The sequence below is a fragment of the Enhydra lutris genome, unplaced genomic scaffold (genome assembly GCF_002288905.1).
Source record: "Enhydra lutris kenyoni isolate GAN:26980312 unplaced genomic scaffold, ASM228890v2 scaffoldscaffold9, whole genome shotgun sequence".
In the NCBI taxonomy this organism is placed as follows: domain Eukaryota; kingdom Metazoa; phylum Chordata; class Mammalia; order Carnivora; family Mustelidae; genus Enhydra; species Enhydra lutris.
This window is the reverse complement of record NW_019154093.1, coordinates 41,858,730-41,878,634: the sequence shown is the minus strand read 5'-3', so window position 1 is coordinate 41,878,634 and position 19,905 is coordinate 41,858,730. Positions and strand designations below refer to the sequence as shown.

General features: G+C 36.7%; 1 protein-coding gene across 1 annotated transcript in view; it reads right to left on the bottom strand.

Annotated features, from left to right (window-relative positions):
- Positions 1–19,905, bottom strand: part of LOC111143132 (serine/threonine-protein kinase TNNI3K) — a 312,262-nt gene that overhangs the window by 152,734 nt on the left and 139,623 nt on the right. The window contains exons 12-17 of the mRNA XM_022496630.1: positions 8,051–8,137; positions 7,418–7,474; positions 6,347–6,439; positions 6,206–6,263; positions 5,888–6,082; positions 5,039–5,143 (exon numbers count right to left, since the gene is read on the bottom strand). Coding sequence (XP_022352338.1) covers positions 5,039–5,143; positions 5,888–6,082; positions 6,206–6,263; positions 6,347–6,439; positions 7,418–7,474; positions 8,051–8,137 — 595 coding nt within the window. The remainder of the gene's footprint in view (positions 1–5,038; positions 5,144–5,887; positions 6,083–6,205; positions 6,264–6,346; positions 6,440–7,417; positions 7,475–8,050; positions 8,138–19,905) is intronic.

The window sequence follows — 19,905 nt, the reverse complement described above, 5'->3', positions numbered from 1 at the left end:
CATCCTGACATATAAGGGGACAAGTGAGGGATTAATAGGGATAACAAATGTCATTTGTATAGTGCTTCACAGTTTACAAAATGCTTTCATATACAGATCTCATGGGAGAGCAATGGCCACTCTGTGATGGAAGTACCACTATTTCATTGCATAGAGTGTTGTTCTATTATATACTTATCCAGGGAAAAGGCCATTCATTTGATCCATATATGTTTGCACTGGTGTTTGGTTTCAATGTCAAACAATTTGGAAAACATACTTTTCCAAGGGAATACAGAGAGCTGTTTGTATTCAGTGACAAGCTTTAAAGCCTTTAGCTATAAACCATGCTTTGCAAGCTCCAATGCAGCAAAATGAATATATAAATTGGGCCAAGTGTAAGTTGGTAAGTTGGTAGGTAGTGGGGTCTACAACAACTTGGAAAGTGCATTCCTGTATAAAGCTATATACATTTTAAAAATATTTAGGGGCACCTGGGTGGCTCAGTTAGTTAAGCAGCCGACTCTTGATTTCAGTTCAGGACATGATCTTAGGGTCCTGGGATTGAGCCCCACATTCTCCACACTCAGCAGGGAGTCTGCTTGAGATTCTCTCTCTCCCTCTGAACCTTCCACTCCCTCAAATAAATAAATAAATAAGTCTTTGGAAAAAATGTTTAAAAAATATTGAAACACTACAGAGCAAGGGAAATATATCTGTGTGCCTCATATGCAGTTTCTATTCCACGCTAGCAGAACATGGGTTGTAAAAGAGGAAATAAAGCAGGAACACAGAAACACAAGAAGACCATATGAGAAATGATTTGCGTCATAGGAATTGCGTTTAAGGACCGAAGCACAAAGAACAAAGATGGTAAATGTCTGATGCTAATCCAGTATCATTAGCCTCCTTTATCTCTGTGTTTTGACTTGGTTTTGTTGTTGTTGTCGTGACAGCATAATATAATGTTAAGAACACTGTAAGTTAAGAATGTGACCTTGGACTTAGTTTCCATATCAGGAAAATGGAGATAACAATAGCTATATTATAGAATTGTTATGAGATTAAATAAGAGCACATATGAAGGGCTTAGCAGACCTCCTTTCATGTTGTGAGTGGTAAATAAATGGTAGGTGTTATCATTATTCTCATCATCATCATTGGAAAAAACCCCTTCCTTACTCAGCCCTTCAACTTTTCCTTAGTAAATATTTAAAGATCAAAATTAACTTTCAGACCTGTATGGTAAGAAGCTTGCCAAGGGAAAGGCAGAGAGTTCTTTCCTCTCACACATATAAATCAACAACCACAGAACCAAAGATAGAGCGTCCCCTCATCTGTAAGCTGATCAATAAGCTCAAACAGCCCCTTTGCTTTAAACCATAAAGAGTATTGGGCAAAGTTAGTCAGACTCTACCTAAAAGCAGCCATACTTGGACAAACTAGGCTATTGCTTTCTTGAAATGATATTCACAGAAATGTTCCAAGAATTTGGTTCAGTTAAAAATGCACTGATCAAACATCTCTGAGATAAAGAGAGCAGGATCTCTGCTCCAGAAGCCCTGACATGTCCAGATTAGTGGGAGAAAGAAAAATGTAAACAGGTCCTTTCATTTTTTTTTCTTTTTCTTTTCTTTTTTTTAAATAGGAGTAGCATAGGTTTATAGGTTCTTTTTTTTTTTTAATTTCTTTATTTATTTGACAGAGAGAGAAATCACAAGTAGGCAGAGAGGCAGGCAGAGAGAGAAGGGGAAGCAGGCTCGCCACTGAGCAGAGAGCCCAATGTGGGGCTGGATCCCAGGACCCTGGGATCATGACCTGAGCCGAAGGCAGAGGCTTTAACCCACTGAGCCACCCAGGTGCCCCTAAACAGTTCATTTCAATGCAAAAATGCAAACATGTCCAAGTTCCTCACTCTGATGTGCATCTTTCCCTTTCTGTCTTTCAGTGGGGCTCCATAAACATTGTAGATATGCAAGGGTTAATCTACTGTGAGAACACTGAGGGAAGACACATACCTGTTCTTCAAAGTCTAGCTTTAGCTCTATATCCTCCAGGAAGCTTTCCACTCTACTTTGATCTTTGAGTTACTTGAAATCCTTTGAAAATTGCTGCTTAATCATTTTGGTCCTTAGTCATTTTCTACCTTACATGGGAAAGAAATTGTTTCCCACTATATGGTCTATGTACCCAAACAGTATAGTAAGTCCAGAAGGACTTACACTCCTTTGAGAAATATATAATGCTACATCCACATTAACTTGAAAAACTCAATATTTTATTTTTGCCAGACTAAAGATTAGTTTAAAAAGAGTTCATAAATAATAAATGTAATAGTTTCGGACCTATTATACTGCAGACACTTATGAAACCATGTTTTGTAAAATCTGAATATGTTTTGGTACAATTTAAAGCATTTAGGTTAGATTAGAAACAGAAAAAAATGGCAAATATAAATAAATCTGTTATATAGTAAATATTCTATTTCTACTTTTTTAAAAATGAAATGTATTGACTTTTTTTTTTTTTAAAGATTTTATTTATTTATTTGTCAGAGAGAGAGAGGGAGAGAGAGCGAGCACAGGCAGACAGAATGGCAGGCAGAGGCAGAGGGTGAAGCAGGCTCCCTGATGAGCAAGGAGCCCAATGTGGGACTCGATCCCAGGACGCTGGGATCATGACCTGAGCCGAAGGCAGCTGCTTAACCAACTGAGCCACCCAGGCGTCCCTCTATTTCTACTTTTAATCAACATTTATATATTTGGCCCTGTTTTATAACCTGTTGGTAACCACTTGCCCTTACAGGGCAACAGAACACACATTCATTTGCCCCATAATTGAGGAGTTACAGCTAAACAAAACCTTCAGTGGTCACTCATTTGTTTTAGTACCACATGCAAAATGGTTGGGGTGACAAAATAACACTTCTAAAACTCACAAATCACCAGTTTCTATTATGCTAATTTATCACCTAAATCTATTTCCTAAGTACTGTTACTGAAACTCAAAGAAAAAATGTTTATTAACATAAATGCTTTTAAAAGAGAGGTAAGAAAAAACCCCTAATAACAGCAAAGAAATGACTTTTGTGTGAAAACTAATAAATAATTTTAAATGGATTGAATCCCATACATATTTACTTCTAATATCTAAGTTTCAACCACCCTCATATCTAATTTATTTTCTCTCTCCTATCTTTCATTTGTCTCTCCCTTTCATTTCCACTGCCAGTAGTGAAATTCTGCTTTTTATTACTTCTCATTTAGGTTACTGCAACAACTGCTTCACTAGTTTCTTGACTTCCCCATCAAGTCAATCTTTTACAAAGATGCTGGATTAATCATCCTATACTACAATTCTGAATTTGTGATTCTTACCTTCACCACTTCAGTGCCTACTTCTTTCTTACAGAACAAAGTCTAAATTACCTTAAGTCTAGGATTCACTGGTTTCTGTGCCTCTTATGCCAACTTATCTTTTCTTATCTTTTTGAATTTCCTTCCCAATCTTTTGCTTCCTACATTATGAACACTACATACATTCATATACACTTCATCCACTAAAGTGAAACTATTCATTGTTGCTAGCTATGCCTTTAACTTTCCAATCTCTATCTTCTTAACATCTTCCCTAAGCCTAGGATACCCTTCCAAATTCTATCCATCCTTTCATGCCAAGCTCAAATGTCCCTTCTTCCATGAAGAGGTTTCTAAACTCCTCAGAAGTAATTAATATTCTTCTTTCTAAAATTTTATAGGATTTTTAAACATCTCTCTTATAAAACCTGTTACTTTATACCTACCACATACTTAGGCAAGTATTTTTCTCTTCCATTAGAACTATGAAAGCTTCTTGGGAAGGGAGTCTCTGGCAGCTTCACCTTGTAAGCTCTAATATGCTAAGTATAAAGGCTTTAAACATGGTGGATACCCAAATAGTTGTTGAACAAAAGGCTGAATGGAGTAATTATTTTTTAGGAGATTCAGAATTGTGGACTTTATACATAAGATTATATATGGGTTCTATATGAATGTTATTGATAATAATGAAATGAAAGTTAATTGACTTTCAGTAATCTGACTTGTTTCATAAACTAGATCAGAGGTTGTCCAGCTATTCTCCATAACACATTTGGGATTCCATAGAGATGGTGTAAGGATCTCTCTCATTGGCATTAGAAAATGGTAAGTGAACAGATTTTTGTACCCTGCATTCTGCCTTCAACTAAAGCTGCTACATTTTGTGTATTGGCCTTCTCGTAAGATTTTGCTTAGAGAAAGCTTTCGCTGTTTAAATTTTTTTTTTTTTTAAATCCTTGGGGTTTCACCCCCTGGTACACTATAATTATTTGTTTCAAGTCTAACCTACATGAGAACATCTTCACATGAAAACTAGGTAAATGAGCTGCTGTGGTTTGGCTGAATTTACTGTTAGAAAAATACCAAAATGGTAGTACAAAAATGGTGTTTCAGGTAATTTAAATCAGGACCTCCTGGGGCGCCTGGATGGCTTAGTGGATTAAGCCTCTGCCTTCGGTTTGGGTCATGATCTCAGGGTCCTGGGATTGAGCCCCACATCAGACTCAGTGGGAAGCCTGCCTCCCCTCTCTCTGCCTGCCTCTCTGCCTACTTGTGATCTCTCTCTCTCTCTCTGTTAAATAAATAAAAAATCTTTAAGGAAAAAATAAATCAGGACCTCCTGTAATACCTGACTTTGTATGAGACCTGACATGCTATAATAGTCATTGATCTAAATTCTGGATCTGACTTTGTTGACTTGAGAACTAGCTAGCTGGTGAATCTTACAGCCATCACTCTCTTGAAAGATCCCCGAGAGGCCGTTATATAGCTTTCTATTTCTGTAAAAGACAATGACAAAACTTTCTATAGCTTAGCCTTAAAGTAGTAGTCTATTGCCTAACCCACATAGTTGAAAACCCTGATTTGCAATATATCTAAGTGTAGTTACACTGTATCTTCAGTGAAGATACACTGAATTCTATCTTAGATTCCTAGTCAGTTACACAATTCTATGTTCATTATTTAGGGGGGGGGAATACCTGTTTAAGTCACGGTGTATAATTGGCTGTGTCAGGTTGTGAAGGTACTCCATACCTTTGGCAACATCTACTGCAATAATTAATTTAGACTGCAAATCAAGAATCCTAGAATTTAAAAAAAGATTTAGTGAGGATGAAGTGGTCAAAGCCAATAACACATCTTTCTAAAAAATACCAGTGGAGTGCATGATTTGTTATTCTGTATATCTTTCAGCCTTTTTTGTTTTATTGAAGATTATGCTAAAAATTAAAAAAAAATCTGGAAAAAATAACTTCTACCTCAGATCATGCTTAATTATAAATCAATTCAGATACCAAACCTTCATATTTAAAATATCCCTCTTGATTTTATAATATTTATAATGTTATTCTTAATTTTTTTATAATAACATAGAATGGATTCTACTCTAATAACTGAGTGAAACCACACTAATTATTGCATGCGTATATCTAGGAAGTGAAATAAATTAGATTTGTGCAAGGCTATTCTTTCTTAAAACTTTAAAAAATAAATGCTGTGACCCTTGGTAATTATTTTATTCTCAGCTTACATATACTGCTTTATTAGTATGTCATATTTAGCCTAATTATTATAAGCTTCATTTGCTAATTTAAATTCCTTGAATTTGTTATCCCCAACTGAGTTCCTGTTAAGAAAGCACAGAAATATTTCTATTCACTAAAACATAATTATTGGGCATAAATTATTAGCCACCTTTAAAATGCCACCTTTCCTAGCACTCAGAGATTTCAGAAGGTAAAGGCTTATCCAAGAGGAAAGCCTCTGAAGTACTGCAAGGATAATTCCGACGATGGGTAAAATGGTAAGTCTGAACAAGAGAACCATACCTCTTCTGTTCATGAAGGAGGGAGAACAGAGAGCCCCCTGATATGTACTGAGTGACGATGGCAAACTGGCTGGGATCATTCAAGCAAGCACCCACGAACTGAATTACACAGGGATGATTGAGCCGGCAGAGAATGGACACCTCTCGGCAAAACATATCCACATCTGATTTGGAGCAGTAGGTGTTGGCTCGATAACTGGAAATGGCAGGAACAGGAAATCCTCAGCCAACAGATGGATCAAAACAAGGGGCTCGCTGTGCATAGGCGTCTAAAAGTTCACAACTCCTGTCTGATGCTAAATTTTCTTTGTTTGCTTACCGTTTTATCGCCACTATTTTATTCCTGCATCGTCCTTTATATACTTTCCCAAAAGAACCTAAAATTGTTTAAGAGAAATGAATAAACACATATTATCTTGAGCTCTTGAAACTAAAGCAGACTAGTGTTTTCGTAGGTTACCTGAGCCGATAATCTCATGGAACTCAATTTCAGAGAGCTGAAGATGGAAATGTGAAGGCAATCCAGCCCTTAGGAGGAGAACATCTGCTTTCTCTGCAAATAGGAATTGTTATGTTATTTTTTAAGACAAAAAACACACATAAATGTGTACACATGATACACATATATACTTTACCAAAAATGTCATTCCCTAGTAACATTTAATTTTCCAAATACAATTGACTACTTAGAGATAATAAAACCTTATCACAAATGATCTCTATCCCTTTGCGTTAAAAACATGTTAGTTTTCTTTCTCTGTTCCCTGACCTTTGTTATCAGGGCTAAGTGTTTATTCCTAATCTGATCAATAACTAGCTTGTCTGTGTGACACAGCAACCCTGGAGTACAGTTCATAGCACATCATGATAACGAGCTTTATCTGGTCGATCCCTGCAACCTATCACAATGGGCTTAGCCAAATATCCATAAGCCAAATCTCAAAGGGATGCCAATTAGATGTCAAAAAATAAGTGCATGAATCATTCAGATGAAACATCTCACACCAAAAATAATTTTTAAAAACTGAAAATTCTAAAGTTAAATATGAATTTATAGTTGAATCATATATGTGTGTGTATAATATATATTAATTTTCCTGATTCAATGGTATTAATTTCTGTGTGCAGCACACACTCAAAAATTCCCCAAAGCATTACTTATTTGGGATCTTTTGGAAAATAACTTATTTTTAAAAATTTATTTTCCTATGGCAAACCTATTCCCAATTCTCCTTAGAGATATTAATATTTGTAATTTAGACTTCATTAAAAATACAAATGTCTAAAAAATTTGATCTTTCTTTAATAGTGGGGAAATTTTCACTGCTATACCTTCATGACCCAAGATAGCATGTGCAAAAGAGTACAGCGGGTAAGGTTAATCATGGAAAGAATGGTTTGTTGATAATATTGGTTATGCATGCAAAGTAGTCATCATTTATAATGTGTAAAACAAAACAGAAAGTTATCATACTTGAGGCAATAGTTATCCTTTGTAATAAAATATAACAACTGTCTTATATTAAAATACCTTTTGTCATGCTTTTAATCTTCCCCAAGGGGGATGGAAGAGACACAAAGGAGCCATCTAGAAATCAAATTATATTATAGAGTTGAAAGTAGCTTTTTTTTTCTACATAAACATAAAGCATTATCAAAAGAAGCAGGTGACAAAAGAAATTTGCTTAGAAAACCAAGTGAGAATATAGTTTTAACCCAGGTCTTTTTCTGGATACTGAAACTGTATAGCAAGTGTTTATTTAGAGAGTACATAAAAAGATTAAAAATTTAAAAAAAAGGTGTAGTAGACTCTGGCAGATTTAATTTGTGTCTGGGTATGAGTATTCTCTGGCCTGCCTTAATAGATTACTGAAATGGAAAACGACTGCTCTCAGCTCACCCAGGCCTTCCTGGTCATGCATAGGCCTCATAAACATCTAGTCCAGGGAATGCTAAACCTGAAGGGACTGCAGATTCATGAGCTAGAAAACAGCTTAAGTGAAGGATTCTTTATTTTCAGCCTCATCCAGACATAAGTTTTCTTAAAATAAACCCAATCTGACATGCTCTCATCCCTAGCCCTAGAATAATAGTAATAGAAATAAAGGTTTACCTTTGGGCACAATATTGTAATAACAACAAAAACTTATTAAGAAAGGGATACCTCCTCCAGGCTGAGAATATTCATTACAGGGCAATTCATCCTGTGGTCTCTTATAATGCTTCAGGAGTGTGACAATTGCATCGTGTCCTTCATGGAAAGACAAAAAGGACAAAGGGTCTTAATTTTTGTTTGATTTATTCAGCTCATCATACAACTCAAAAGTGATTAGAGGTGGCTTGAAATGTATGATATGTCTTGAGAGATAATATATTGTAATAGGAATTCAGTACTTTCATTCATTCATTCATTCACCTACTCATTCATTCATTCAAAATAATTCACTGAGACTCTACTACATGTGCAGCACTGTGTTAAGCACTGTATTGGATAGTAGGGGTACAAAGAACAAGGTGACTATGGTCCTATCCTTAAGAAGCTTAGTGTAGTTGAATATAAATGAGAATTTCTAAATGAGGAAATATGAGGTGCTAAGGGTACCATTAAAAGGGTAAAAAGCACATATGGTAACCAGGAGAGAGGGATGTATTTTCTTTGAACGATGCATTTGGTTGGCAACTGCAGCATAACATGGCACAAAGATAATTAACATAGGTTTTTGTGGCAGGAGATAGCTATCTTCCTACAAATATTTGTACTCCCCATTTATGGGGTGATTTTGCCACTGAGAATGTCTGTCTACTCAGGGACAAGTTTCCTATTGCCTTTGCAAGCAGATGTGGCCTTGCAACAAATTCTCACCAAGGCAAGCAGATGTGGCCTTGCGACAAATTCTCACCAAGGCATAAGCAAAAGCAATGCCACTTCCAGCTCTGGGGTTTAAGAAGAAGGTGAGCCTTCTCTGCTCTTCCCTTTTGCTTGCCGGATACAGAAGGTTTCAAGGCCCTAAGGGATGGGAAAAAGCTATGCATTGACCAGAAATGCCCTCACTGGACTTCTACACAACTGATAAATTTCTATCATATAACACCACCCAAATTAGGGCGTCTACTGCAGTAGGTAACATATTGTGAAAAATTAAAAAATGCTAAATGCTCTTCTGAGTAGACTCCTGATTTTTAGTAGAACTGAACTTTTTTTTTTTTTAAGATTTTATTTATTTATTTGACAGACAGAGCTCACAAGTTGGCAGAGAGGCAGGCAGAGAGAGAGAGGGGGAAGCAGGCTCCCTGCTGAGCAGAGAGCCCGATGCGACGCAGGGCTCGATCTCAGGACTGTGGGATCCTGATCTGAGCCGAAGGCAGAGGCTTTAACCCACTGAGCTACCCAGGTGCACCAGAACTAAACTTTTTGATACTATTTTATGTTTTAACTATAAATATATTCTATCGAAGCTAATTTATACAAGAGAAAAACAAAGTCAGCCTTAAAGACCCTGCCAAGAGACTTGTGAAATGCAATAGAACTCATCGTAAAAATGGCAAATTTTAGCAATTGAAAAATCATATGTGCTTATCCATCCCAGAGAGTTCATAGTTAACACTTGTTCAGAATACACCTAATGTATAGAGTATATGCTGATAGCTATGCCTGTTTATCAAATCACCCCTTCAAAAAAAAGAATGAAAATTAATAGAGCATGCAAGATCATGAGATGGAGTAATTAGATTAAGAATTAGATTAAGAACTAGACTAAAAGCTTTTCCAAATGTAATATCCCAATACCAGTTTCTTCTAAGAAAATCAACAATAACATTGTGATGAAAATTGCTAAAATTTGTAGCAAAACTTAAGTCTACAGAGTGAACAACTAGTGCCCATTTTCTTATCCACAGATTTCAATTCATGACTGGTCGATCTGTAATTTTCTCAAATCACAGACATAGGTTATGATGAAATAATGAGGAGCCTGTCCTATTAGCACTTTTTCTTTGTACTCTCCTATGCTCACAATCAGGGAAACTTCAAGACCCAAATGACATGAGCCAATAAGCACATTTCTAAAGAGCCTAATACGGGCTCAGTTGGTTAAGCATCTATCTTTGGCTCAGGTCATGATCTAGGAGTCCTGGAATGGGGCCCCATTGTTGGGCTCCCTGCTCAGCGGGGAGCCTGTTTCTCCTCTTTCTGCCTGTTGCTCCCTGCTTATGCTCTCTCGCTGTCTAATAAATAATAAAAAAATAAAATTAAAATTAAAAAAGAGCCTATTAGGCAGAAGGAACAGATAATGTAAAGGTTCCAAGATGGGAGGAAATATGACACCTTCAGAAATGAAAGGTGGCCAATGTGGTTGGAATATCACAAGCAAGGATGACAGTGGTTCCAGAGCTGGGTGGAGAAATAGATAAGCACATATCATGTGCAGAAGTGCTCCACAAACTTTGTAGTGTGTATAAGAATCACCAAGAGCACATGTTATTTATTTTCTTTAAGGATTTTATTTAAATTCAAGTTAGTTAACATATAGTGTAGTATTAGTTTCAGAGGTAGAATTTAGTGATTCATCACTTAAATATATCCCAGTGTTCAACACAAGTGTACTCCTTAATGCCCATCACACATTTAGCCCATCCCCTCCCTATCTCCCCTCCAGCAACCCTGTTTGTTCCCTATAGTTAAGAGTGTTTTATAGTTTGCCTCCCTCTCTGTTTTTATCTTCTTTTATTTTTCCTTCCCTTCCCTTATGTTCATCTGTTTATTTTCTTAAATAAACACATGTGTGAAATCATATGGTATTTGTCTTTCTCTGATTGACTTATTTCACTTCACATCATCATTGCAAATGGAAAGATTTTGTTCTTTTTGATGGCTGAGTAATATTCCATTATATATATAATGGAATATTATGGAATGGAATATATATACCACATCTTTATCCATTCTTCAGTTGATGGATATCTGGGCTCTTTCCATAATTTGGCTAGTGTTGATAATGATGCTATAAACATCAGTATGCATATGCCCCTTCAAATCACTATTTTTGTATCCTTTGTATAAATACCCAGTAGTGCAATTGCTGGATCAAAGGGAAACTCTATTTTTAACTTTCTGAGGAACCTCCATTCAGTTTTCCAGAGCGGTTGTACCAGTTTGCATTCCTACCAACAGTGGAAGAGGGTTCCCCTCTCTCTGCATCCTCACCAACATCTGTTGTTTCCTGAATTGTTCATTTCAGCCATTCTGACTGCTGCAAGGTGGTATCTCATAGTGGTTTTGATTTGTATTTCCCTTATGATAACTGATGTTGAACATTTTTTCATATGTTTGCTAGCCATTTATATGTCTTCCTTGGAAAAATGTCTGTTCACATCTTCCACCCATTTCTTGACTGGATTTTTTTATTTGGATTTTGAGTTTGGTAAGTTCTTATAGATTTTGGATATTAACCCTTTATCCAATATGCCATTTACAAATATCTTCTCCCCTTCCACTGGCTGTCTTTTAGTTGTGTTGATTGTTTCCTTTGCTGTGCAGTAGCTTTTTATCCTGATGAAGTCCCAATAGTTCTCTTGTTTTGTTTTGTTTTGTTTTTTGTTTCCCTTGCCTTCTTTCCAGTAAGAAGTTGCTGCAGCAGGTTAAAAGATGTTGCTGCCATTGTTCTCCTCTAGGATTCTTGTCTCACACTTAGGTCATTCATCCATATGGAATTTATTTTTGTGTATGATAAAAGAAAGTGATCCAATTTCTTTGTTCTGCATGTGGCTATTCAGTTTTCTCAACACCATTTGTTGAAGACACTGTTTTTTTTTTTTTTTCATTGGACATTCTTTCCTGCTTTGCTGAAGATCGTTGACCATATAGTTGTGGGTCCATTTCTGGGTTTTCAATTCTATTCTATTGATCCATGAGTCTGTTTTTGTGCCATTACCACACTGTCTTGATTATAGCTTTGTAATACAGCTTGAAGTCTGGGTTGTGATGACTCCAGTTTGGTTTTCTTATTCAATGTTCCTTTGATTCTCTGGGGTCTTTTCTGGTTCCATATAGATTTTAGAATTCTTTGTTCTAGCTCTGTGAAAATGCTGGTGTTATTTTGATAGGGGATGCATTGAATCTGTAGATTGTTTTGGGTAATATAGAGATGTTAACAAAACTTTGTTCTTCCAATTTGTGAGCATGGAAAGTTTTTCCATTTCTTTGTGTCTTCCTCAATTTCTTTCATCAGTGTTTTATAGTTTTCAGAGTACAGAATTTTTACGTCTTTCATTAGGTTGATTCCTATCTTGTAGTTTTTCGTGTAGTTGTAAATGGGATCAATTCCTCCTTGATTTCTCTTTCTTCTGCTTCATTATTGGTGTATAGAAATGTAACAGATTTCTGTGCATTGATTTTACATCCTGTGACTTTGCTGAATTCTAGCAATTTTTTGGTGGAGTCTTTCAGATTTTCCACATAGAATATCATGTAATCTGCAAAGAGTGAAAGTTTGACTCCTTCCTTGCCAATCTGTATGCCTTTATTTCTTTTTATTGTCTGATTACTGAGGCTAGGACTTCCAGTACTATGTTGAACAACAGTGTTGAGAGTCGACATTCCTCTCTTCTTCTTGAAAAGCTCTCCGATTTTCCACATTGAGGATGACCTTAACTATGGGTCTTTTTTTGGTATGGCATTCATGATGTTGAGGTGTGTTCCCTCTGTTCCTACTTTGTTGAGGGTTTTTATCAAGAAAGGGTACTGTATTTTGTCAAATGCCTTTTCTGCATCTAAAGAGAGGAACATATATTTCTTACCCTTTCTTTTATTAATGTGGCATATTACATTGATTGATTTATGGATGCTGAACCACCCCTACAGCCTAGGAATAAATCCCACTCCATTATGGTAAATAATCCTTTCAGTGTACTGTTGGACCCGTTTAGCTAGTATCTTGTTGAGAAATTTTGGATGTACGTTCTTCAGGCATATTGGCCTACAATTCTCCTTTTTTAGTGGAGTCTTTTCCTGGTTTTGGAATGAAGGTAATGCTGGACTCATAGAATGAGTTTAGAAGTTTTCCTTCCATTTCTATTTTTTTAGAACAGTTTCAGAAGAACAGGCATTAATTCTTCTTTGTTTGTTAGAATTCCCCTGGAAAGCCATCCAGCCCTGAACTTTTGTTTGTTGGGAGATTTTTGATTGATGATTCAATGTCTTTGCTGGTGGGTCTGTTCAGATTTTCTCTTTCTTCCTGTTTCTGTTTTGGTAATTTATGTGTTTCTAAACATTTATCCATTTCTTCCAGATTGTTTAATTTGTTGGCATATAATTGCTCAAAATATTCTCTTATAATTGTTTGTATTTCTTTGTTCTTGGTTGTGATCTCTCTTCTTTCATTAATGATTTTATTTATTTGGGTCTTTCACTCTCTCTTTCTCTCTCTCTCTGTGATAAGTCTGGCTAGTGGTTTATCAATTTTGTTAATTCTTTCAAAGAACCAGTTCCTAGTTTCATTGATGGAGCACGTGTTAAACCACAGATTCCTGAGCACTACCCCCAGATATTCGGACTGAAAGGTCTGTAGTGGAACCTGAGAGTTGCTTTTCTAACAAAGCCCCAGTTGATGCTGATTAGGAGTCCATACTTTGATACTATGGATGTGGTGCTTTGGAGTTTAAGATAAGAAATTTGGATTTTAATGTAGGTGAGATGGAGGACCACTTTAATTGGTTGAAGGACAAAATTCGTTTTACTCTTAAGAAAGATCCTTATTTACAGATTAGAGCTATGGTATGTCATTCTAAGGCTGTTGTAAAGATTAAGTGAGATAATGCATGTGCCTACAATTCTAACATGTAAATATGCCTTTCAGATATTTTCACTGCTTTCTTGCCTTACTATTTTGCCCCAAGAATTATAAAAGAACTTGGAAACTCTTTTATGGAACATCACATAAATTTTTCTAAATACCAATATATTCCATTTCTATTGTTGTTGTGGTTAATTACTGCAAACTTAGTGACTTAAACAATACTTTATTATAGTTCTACAAGTCAGAAGTCCAAAATAGTTCTCAATGGGCTAAAGTCGAGGTGTTGGCACTCCTTTCTAGAGGCTCCAGAGGAACATCCACTTCCTTGTGTTTTTCCAGGCTCAAAAGGCCACTGACATTTCTTGGCTGTGGTCCCCTTTTATATTTTCAAAGCTATCAATGGCTGGCTGAATCTTTTTCACTCCATATCACTCTGACCTCTGCTTCTGCCTTCCTCTTCCACATTTAAGGACCCCTGCTATGATTTTGGGCCCACTGGGATAATCCAGGATAATCTTTCTCAAAAAGTCATCTAATTAGCAGTCTTAATTCCCCTTTCCCATGTAAGGCAGCATACTCATAAGCTGCTGGGAACTGGACCTGGACATCTGTAGGGGGCCATTACTCTGCCTACCGCCCCTAGTGTGATGAAAATTTCAGTGTCCTCTGCATGTTGGTGCTGCCTTCCATTGAGCACCTCCCTTTCTTCCTCATTGCTAATGGCTATTTTAGTCTCAGGATAAAAGTAGCATCACCAACAAAAAGTTCTCTGAAATTAAAATACCTCTTCATCTGTCCTGCTGCTAGATTCATAGGTTCTGAAGTTTGTCTGCCCCCGGTTTAATAGGACCTATGGTGCTTTGAGTTGTTTTTTTACTAAATTTGGTCTTTAAGTGTTTGGGACCAGAAAACAAAACAAAAAAAAACAACACAAAATTTCTTATTTCTGTTTCTCCTTTGGGAAAAATAACTTAAACCCCGCACATTTACCCAAGCATAACAAAGCTTACTTAAATCACAAAGTCCACCTCCCTGCCTGTCTCAGCCTCTCTGTTGGACTGACTGTGGCAGACAGCGGAGAGGGCCTCCCGCTTTCCCTAGTGAAGCAGAAAGCCGCATCTTGAATCCTGACGGTCTGTGTAAGTCAGTGATCACACCCTTGATGTTACCTTTCATTTCAACAGCTCTCTTGGCTCCATTTGCTCTGAGCAGTTTTAATTTCCTGCCAGCACAGTGGCACAATTTGCTGGCATTTTCTTTGGGATGCTTTTCATCAAGAGCCTAATGAGTGCCTGGGTTCTGGCTGATGATAAGCATGAGGTTGCCAGGGAAATGCCAAGAGGCCCCTCGGCTCTGGAAGGCATCTCCGCCTGATTTCCCACCTCCTGCTAACTGTGGGCTGAGGCGCACATGTACAGGAAATTCTTCACTGCTATCATTGCTCTGACAAACTACCAAAGTGTATGCAAAGAAACCTGAAAACCACTAAGGCCCAGTTCCCTGATACTTGGTCACAAGGAGTTAAGCAGAAAAATGCCTTGGTGGAACTCACTAAATGGACTTGCTAAGGCAAACTACTGATAATGGATATACCCAGATAACCAAGGCACACTAATGGAACACATCCAGAGATAATCAAACTTCCACTAATTAAATAAATGTTTTCCCATATCTAAGAATTTACTATCTACATCCAAGTATTTCACCCAAAACAGGAGGTTGCTATGTTATTAGCCTAATGCAGTTATAATAATGCTTTGCACTTTCAGAGGATTACTGATTAGAGCCCATGGAGGTTTTGCCAGCTTAGAGTGTCTTTCATTTCCTGCATTCCACCCTTCAAGTCTGTCTGTATTACTCAAATTCCATGCTTTCCCTTTAGTTCATCATCTTCTTCTTTTCCTTTCCTTATACTTGGAGTGATTCCTCCCCACCCCAAACCTCTTTGCTTTTAACTTTCTGCACATCTTTATTTTATAACCTAGATTGTTTTTTAAGGCTACAATCCATCCATCTATGTAACAAAAGGGCTGTTACATAGACAATTTAGTATGTATATCATGGTCATATATACAACAGAAGATTCAAAATTATTCAAGAAGGAAAAGGACACATTTTACTATATCCCTGTAAGGGTATCTCTCTGACCCCACCATTTTGTCTTAGGAACAATGAATGCTGTTTACTGCTATGAAAAATTATTTTAATAGCAGAAGAAAACTTGTTATGAAAATTATTTTAAGTACTAGGTCTGAAGATTAATAGTAAATGACACTAGTACTAAGATCTTCTCCCTGACATTGTGACTCTGAGGCCCTCTGGGTCTAAGGGAGAGAACATAGGTCTTGATTACATAAGCCAAGGAATTCCTATTGACCTCACATGTTCAAAATGCCTAGATTATCAAAGTAGGAGTCTCAGGCCTTCTTTGTACATACTAAGGGAGGAAGCTTTCACAGCAATTATATAGCCGAGACTTGGCTCAGTATTTTGCTATCTCCCCTTCCTATCATTTTAAAAACTCACTTTCCAAATGCACTGAAAAGTGGGATCAAGGATGGCTCCTGATGTTTGTTCTTCCTTCTGCCAAACTTGGCCCACACATTATCATTTAAATAAGAGACAAGAAAAATTCAAGACTTGCTATATCTTCTCATCACTTAAATCCAATAGATAGTTTCATAAGAAAGGGTACACACATCCCTCTTCCCCCATATTCTTGTCTTTTTATCACCAAATCACCAGAACCAAACAAGAATGCCACCAGTCCTTCTTCACCTTGAGAAAAGAACACACAATCGTTAACGTTTTTGCCAAAAGAACTCTATATAAACCAAGTTATTTAGCATTCTTCTTTCCCTCTTTTCTCTCCTTCCCATTTGGCTTTTCTTTTCCCATTAGAGATCAGCTCAAGTAACATCTTCCTAGGGAAGCCCTCCATGATTTCTCGATTTTAAATAGTGTCCTTAAACTTTTTACTGTGTTGTTTTTCCTTTTTGTTTTATTTGTGAGAGTTTTTTTCTGATAGTTTCTATTTGTTTTCTTGCTCATGACCCACCTCTTCTGCTAGAAATACAAATTTCCTAAGAACAGGGAAAATTTGTATGTCTAACTCACTGTTTTACCTCAGTTCGTAGCACAGTGTCTATCACATATTAGGTTTGTAATAATTTTTTTTGAATAAATGACTGAAACCAGGTATGAGAAATATAATGTTGAAATATAAATGCCTTAATATTATAGTGAATGCTTTCTAAAATAAAAGAAAAAATAATGATACAAGTGCTCAAATTTTATTTAGCCAAGTTCTAGGAAGAAAAAGGTAGAGGATGCTGTGAATGTGCTATTCATAATAGTGCTATTTTACAGGAAGCTAGAGGGGTCAGGAAAGTTCCTTAAGGAACTATCTTTTAAGCTGAACTTGAAAGATGAATATGAGTTTATTAAGCAAAAAGGGAACATAAGACTCAGAGGGAAATATTTCACAGTTGCAATGCATAGAAAGAGGAGTTTTATTTAGAACTTACTTTAAAATCATCCACCTATTAAAATTTAAGTATTAGAACTGTGTAGTTAATAAGAAACACACAGTATTTAAAGAAATATCTCCAGAGACAACAGAAGAGCAGTGAGTGGCATTCTTGGGAACATCTACCGTATTATGATGAACTAGATGCCATTAGTGAGACAGGAAATTGAATGCTATGACTGGGATATCTGCTCATTCTCTAATTCACTTCAATAAACAAGTATTGAGCACCTATTAGGAATCAGTCATTGAATTAGCTTTTTGGAAGACAAAAAATTAATAGCTCAAATGTTTGTTCTCAAAAAGTTTATAATCTGGAAAGGGGCAGAGTGTTTCAATATGCAACGGTAAATACAGAGATAGAGATGCACATATGGTATAATAAACATAAAGAAAGGATATGTATGCTAGCCTGGAACATCAGGGAAGACTTTCAGGAAGAGATAATCTGTAAACTGAGTTTTGAAAGCTAAGCAGAAATCAGAAATTGAGAGTGGAGTGGGTTAGGGAGAATGAGGGGTGTCGAGATAGAGAAGACTGTATGAGAAAAGGCTTGGAAACATGGAATAACATGATACACATGGAGAAAAAGGAGTATATTTGTATTACTATCATGTGAATAGATACTGTTTCACAGGGTAATTGTGCACAGATGATAAGTTAATGCGTATGAAGTATTTAGAATATGCCTGGCACAGAGAGAACCCCCACTGAGTGTTAACAATGTAGTGGATTTAATAATAATTGCAGAATGTGGGGTCATTCACATGACAGCGACTGGATATGAGGTTTAAGAGGTAGGAAGGGCACAGGGCATGGGCACAGGGTATGCCATGATAATACATTGGAACTTTTTCAATAGGTAATAGTGTGCCAGTGAAAGATGTTAAGCTGGGGAATGCTATGGCCCTATTTACACCTTGAATACTTCTTCAAAACTACAGTTAGAAAATGGAATCAAAGAAGCTGAAGAAAAAAAAAAGAAAAGAAAAAAATGAAGAGTAGTTATGAAGCTATTAAAATGGATCAGGATAAAGATAAGGTTATGAACTAAAACAGTGACAGTAAAAATAAAAAAGAAAGGATGGATTAAAATGCACCCATGAGGCAAAATGATGAGAACTTTTGGAAAGAGAGATTGAGGGAAAAAAAGTCACCAAGCATCTTATGCCTCCATCAGAAAGGATGAATATCCAACTTTTGTAGCAACATGGATGGGACTGGAAGAGATTATGCTGAGTGAAATAAGTCAAGCAGAGAGAGTCAATTATTTGTGGAGCATAACAAATAGCGTGGAGGACAAAGGGAGATGGAGAGGAGAAGGTAGTTGAGGGAAATTGGAAGGGGAGGTGAACCATGAGAGACTATGGACTCTGAAAAACAATCTGAGGGTTTTGAAGGGGCGGGGGGTGGGAGGTTGGGGGAACCAGGTGGTGGGTATTAGAGAGGGCACGGATTGCATGGATCACTGGGTGTGGTGCAAAAACAATGAATACTGTTACGCTGAAAAGAAATAAAAATTAAAAAAAAAAAAAAAGTCACCAAGCGTCAATCCAGATCTCTGACTTCAGTGACTAAGTGGATGATAATGTCATTAAACTGACAGAATGAATAAGAGATATGGTAGGAGAAACTGACTGATGAGAACAAAAAAGATATTAAGTTCAATTTTGGACTTGCTGAGTTTTACACACTCCTCAGATATCCAAGTAAAAAGATCTAGCATGTCAGTTGGTGTGGTGGTTTGAAAACACAGTCACAGGGGCGCCTGGGTGGCTCAGTGGGTTAAGCCTCTGCCTTCAGCTCAGGTCATGATCTCAGGGTCCTGGGATCGAGCCCCACGTTGGGCTCTCTGCTCAGTGGGGAACCTGCTTCTCCCTCTCTCTCTGTACTCTGCCTACTTGTGATCTCTCTCTGTGTCAAATAAATAAATGAAATCTTAAAAAAATTTAAAAAAAGAAAAAAAGAAAACACAGTCACAAATTCTGACACTTGTCCATAACTGAGGGGGAAAACCCTGCTATTGTGAAGAGACTTGCAAATTTGTGTTGAATTTTAAAATATTCTTTTACATATTTGTATGGTACTATACAAATTAGAATGATGGTTTTAAATTACTTTTTAAATATTTTGATTAGTGATTTTCAAAACCTCCTTAACTTTGCTTCAATCCTGAGGTTTTAAAATATATGATATTACTTGATTCATAAGAAATATAAATACAACAAAACAACACTGTTTTTCTTTGATTTGTTTTAAAGATTTATTTATTTATTTGAGAGAGGGACAGAGAGCGGGGGAAGGAGCAAAGGGAGAGAATAGTCAAGCAGCTCCCATTGAGTGTGGAGCCTGACATAAGGGCTCGCTCTCATGACCATGAGATCAGGACCTGAGCCGAAACCAAGAGTCAGATGCTTAACTAACTGAGCCACCCAGCCCCATAACAACACATGGTTTATATATTCTAGGTTTGTCCGGTGGTGTTTGGCTGGGATATAAACTCTTCATTAGAGAGTTTATAGGGGATTCCCATCATTCTAATATGTCAATATGTCATATTTCTCATTCTACACTAAAACATGTAAATTAGGAAAGACTGAAATTTGGAATTTATGTGAAGCTTGACTGAATCTTTTTTATGAAGTTAATAATAATGGATACCATTATTTTTACTGAGAATCTGTTATGTTCCAGACA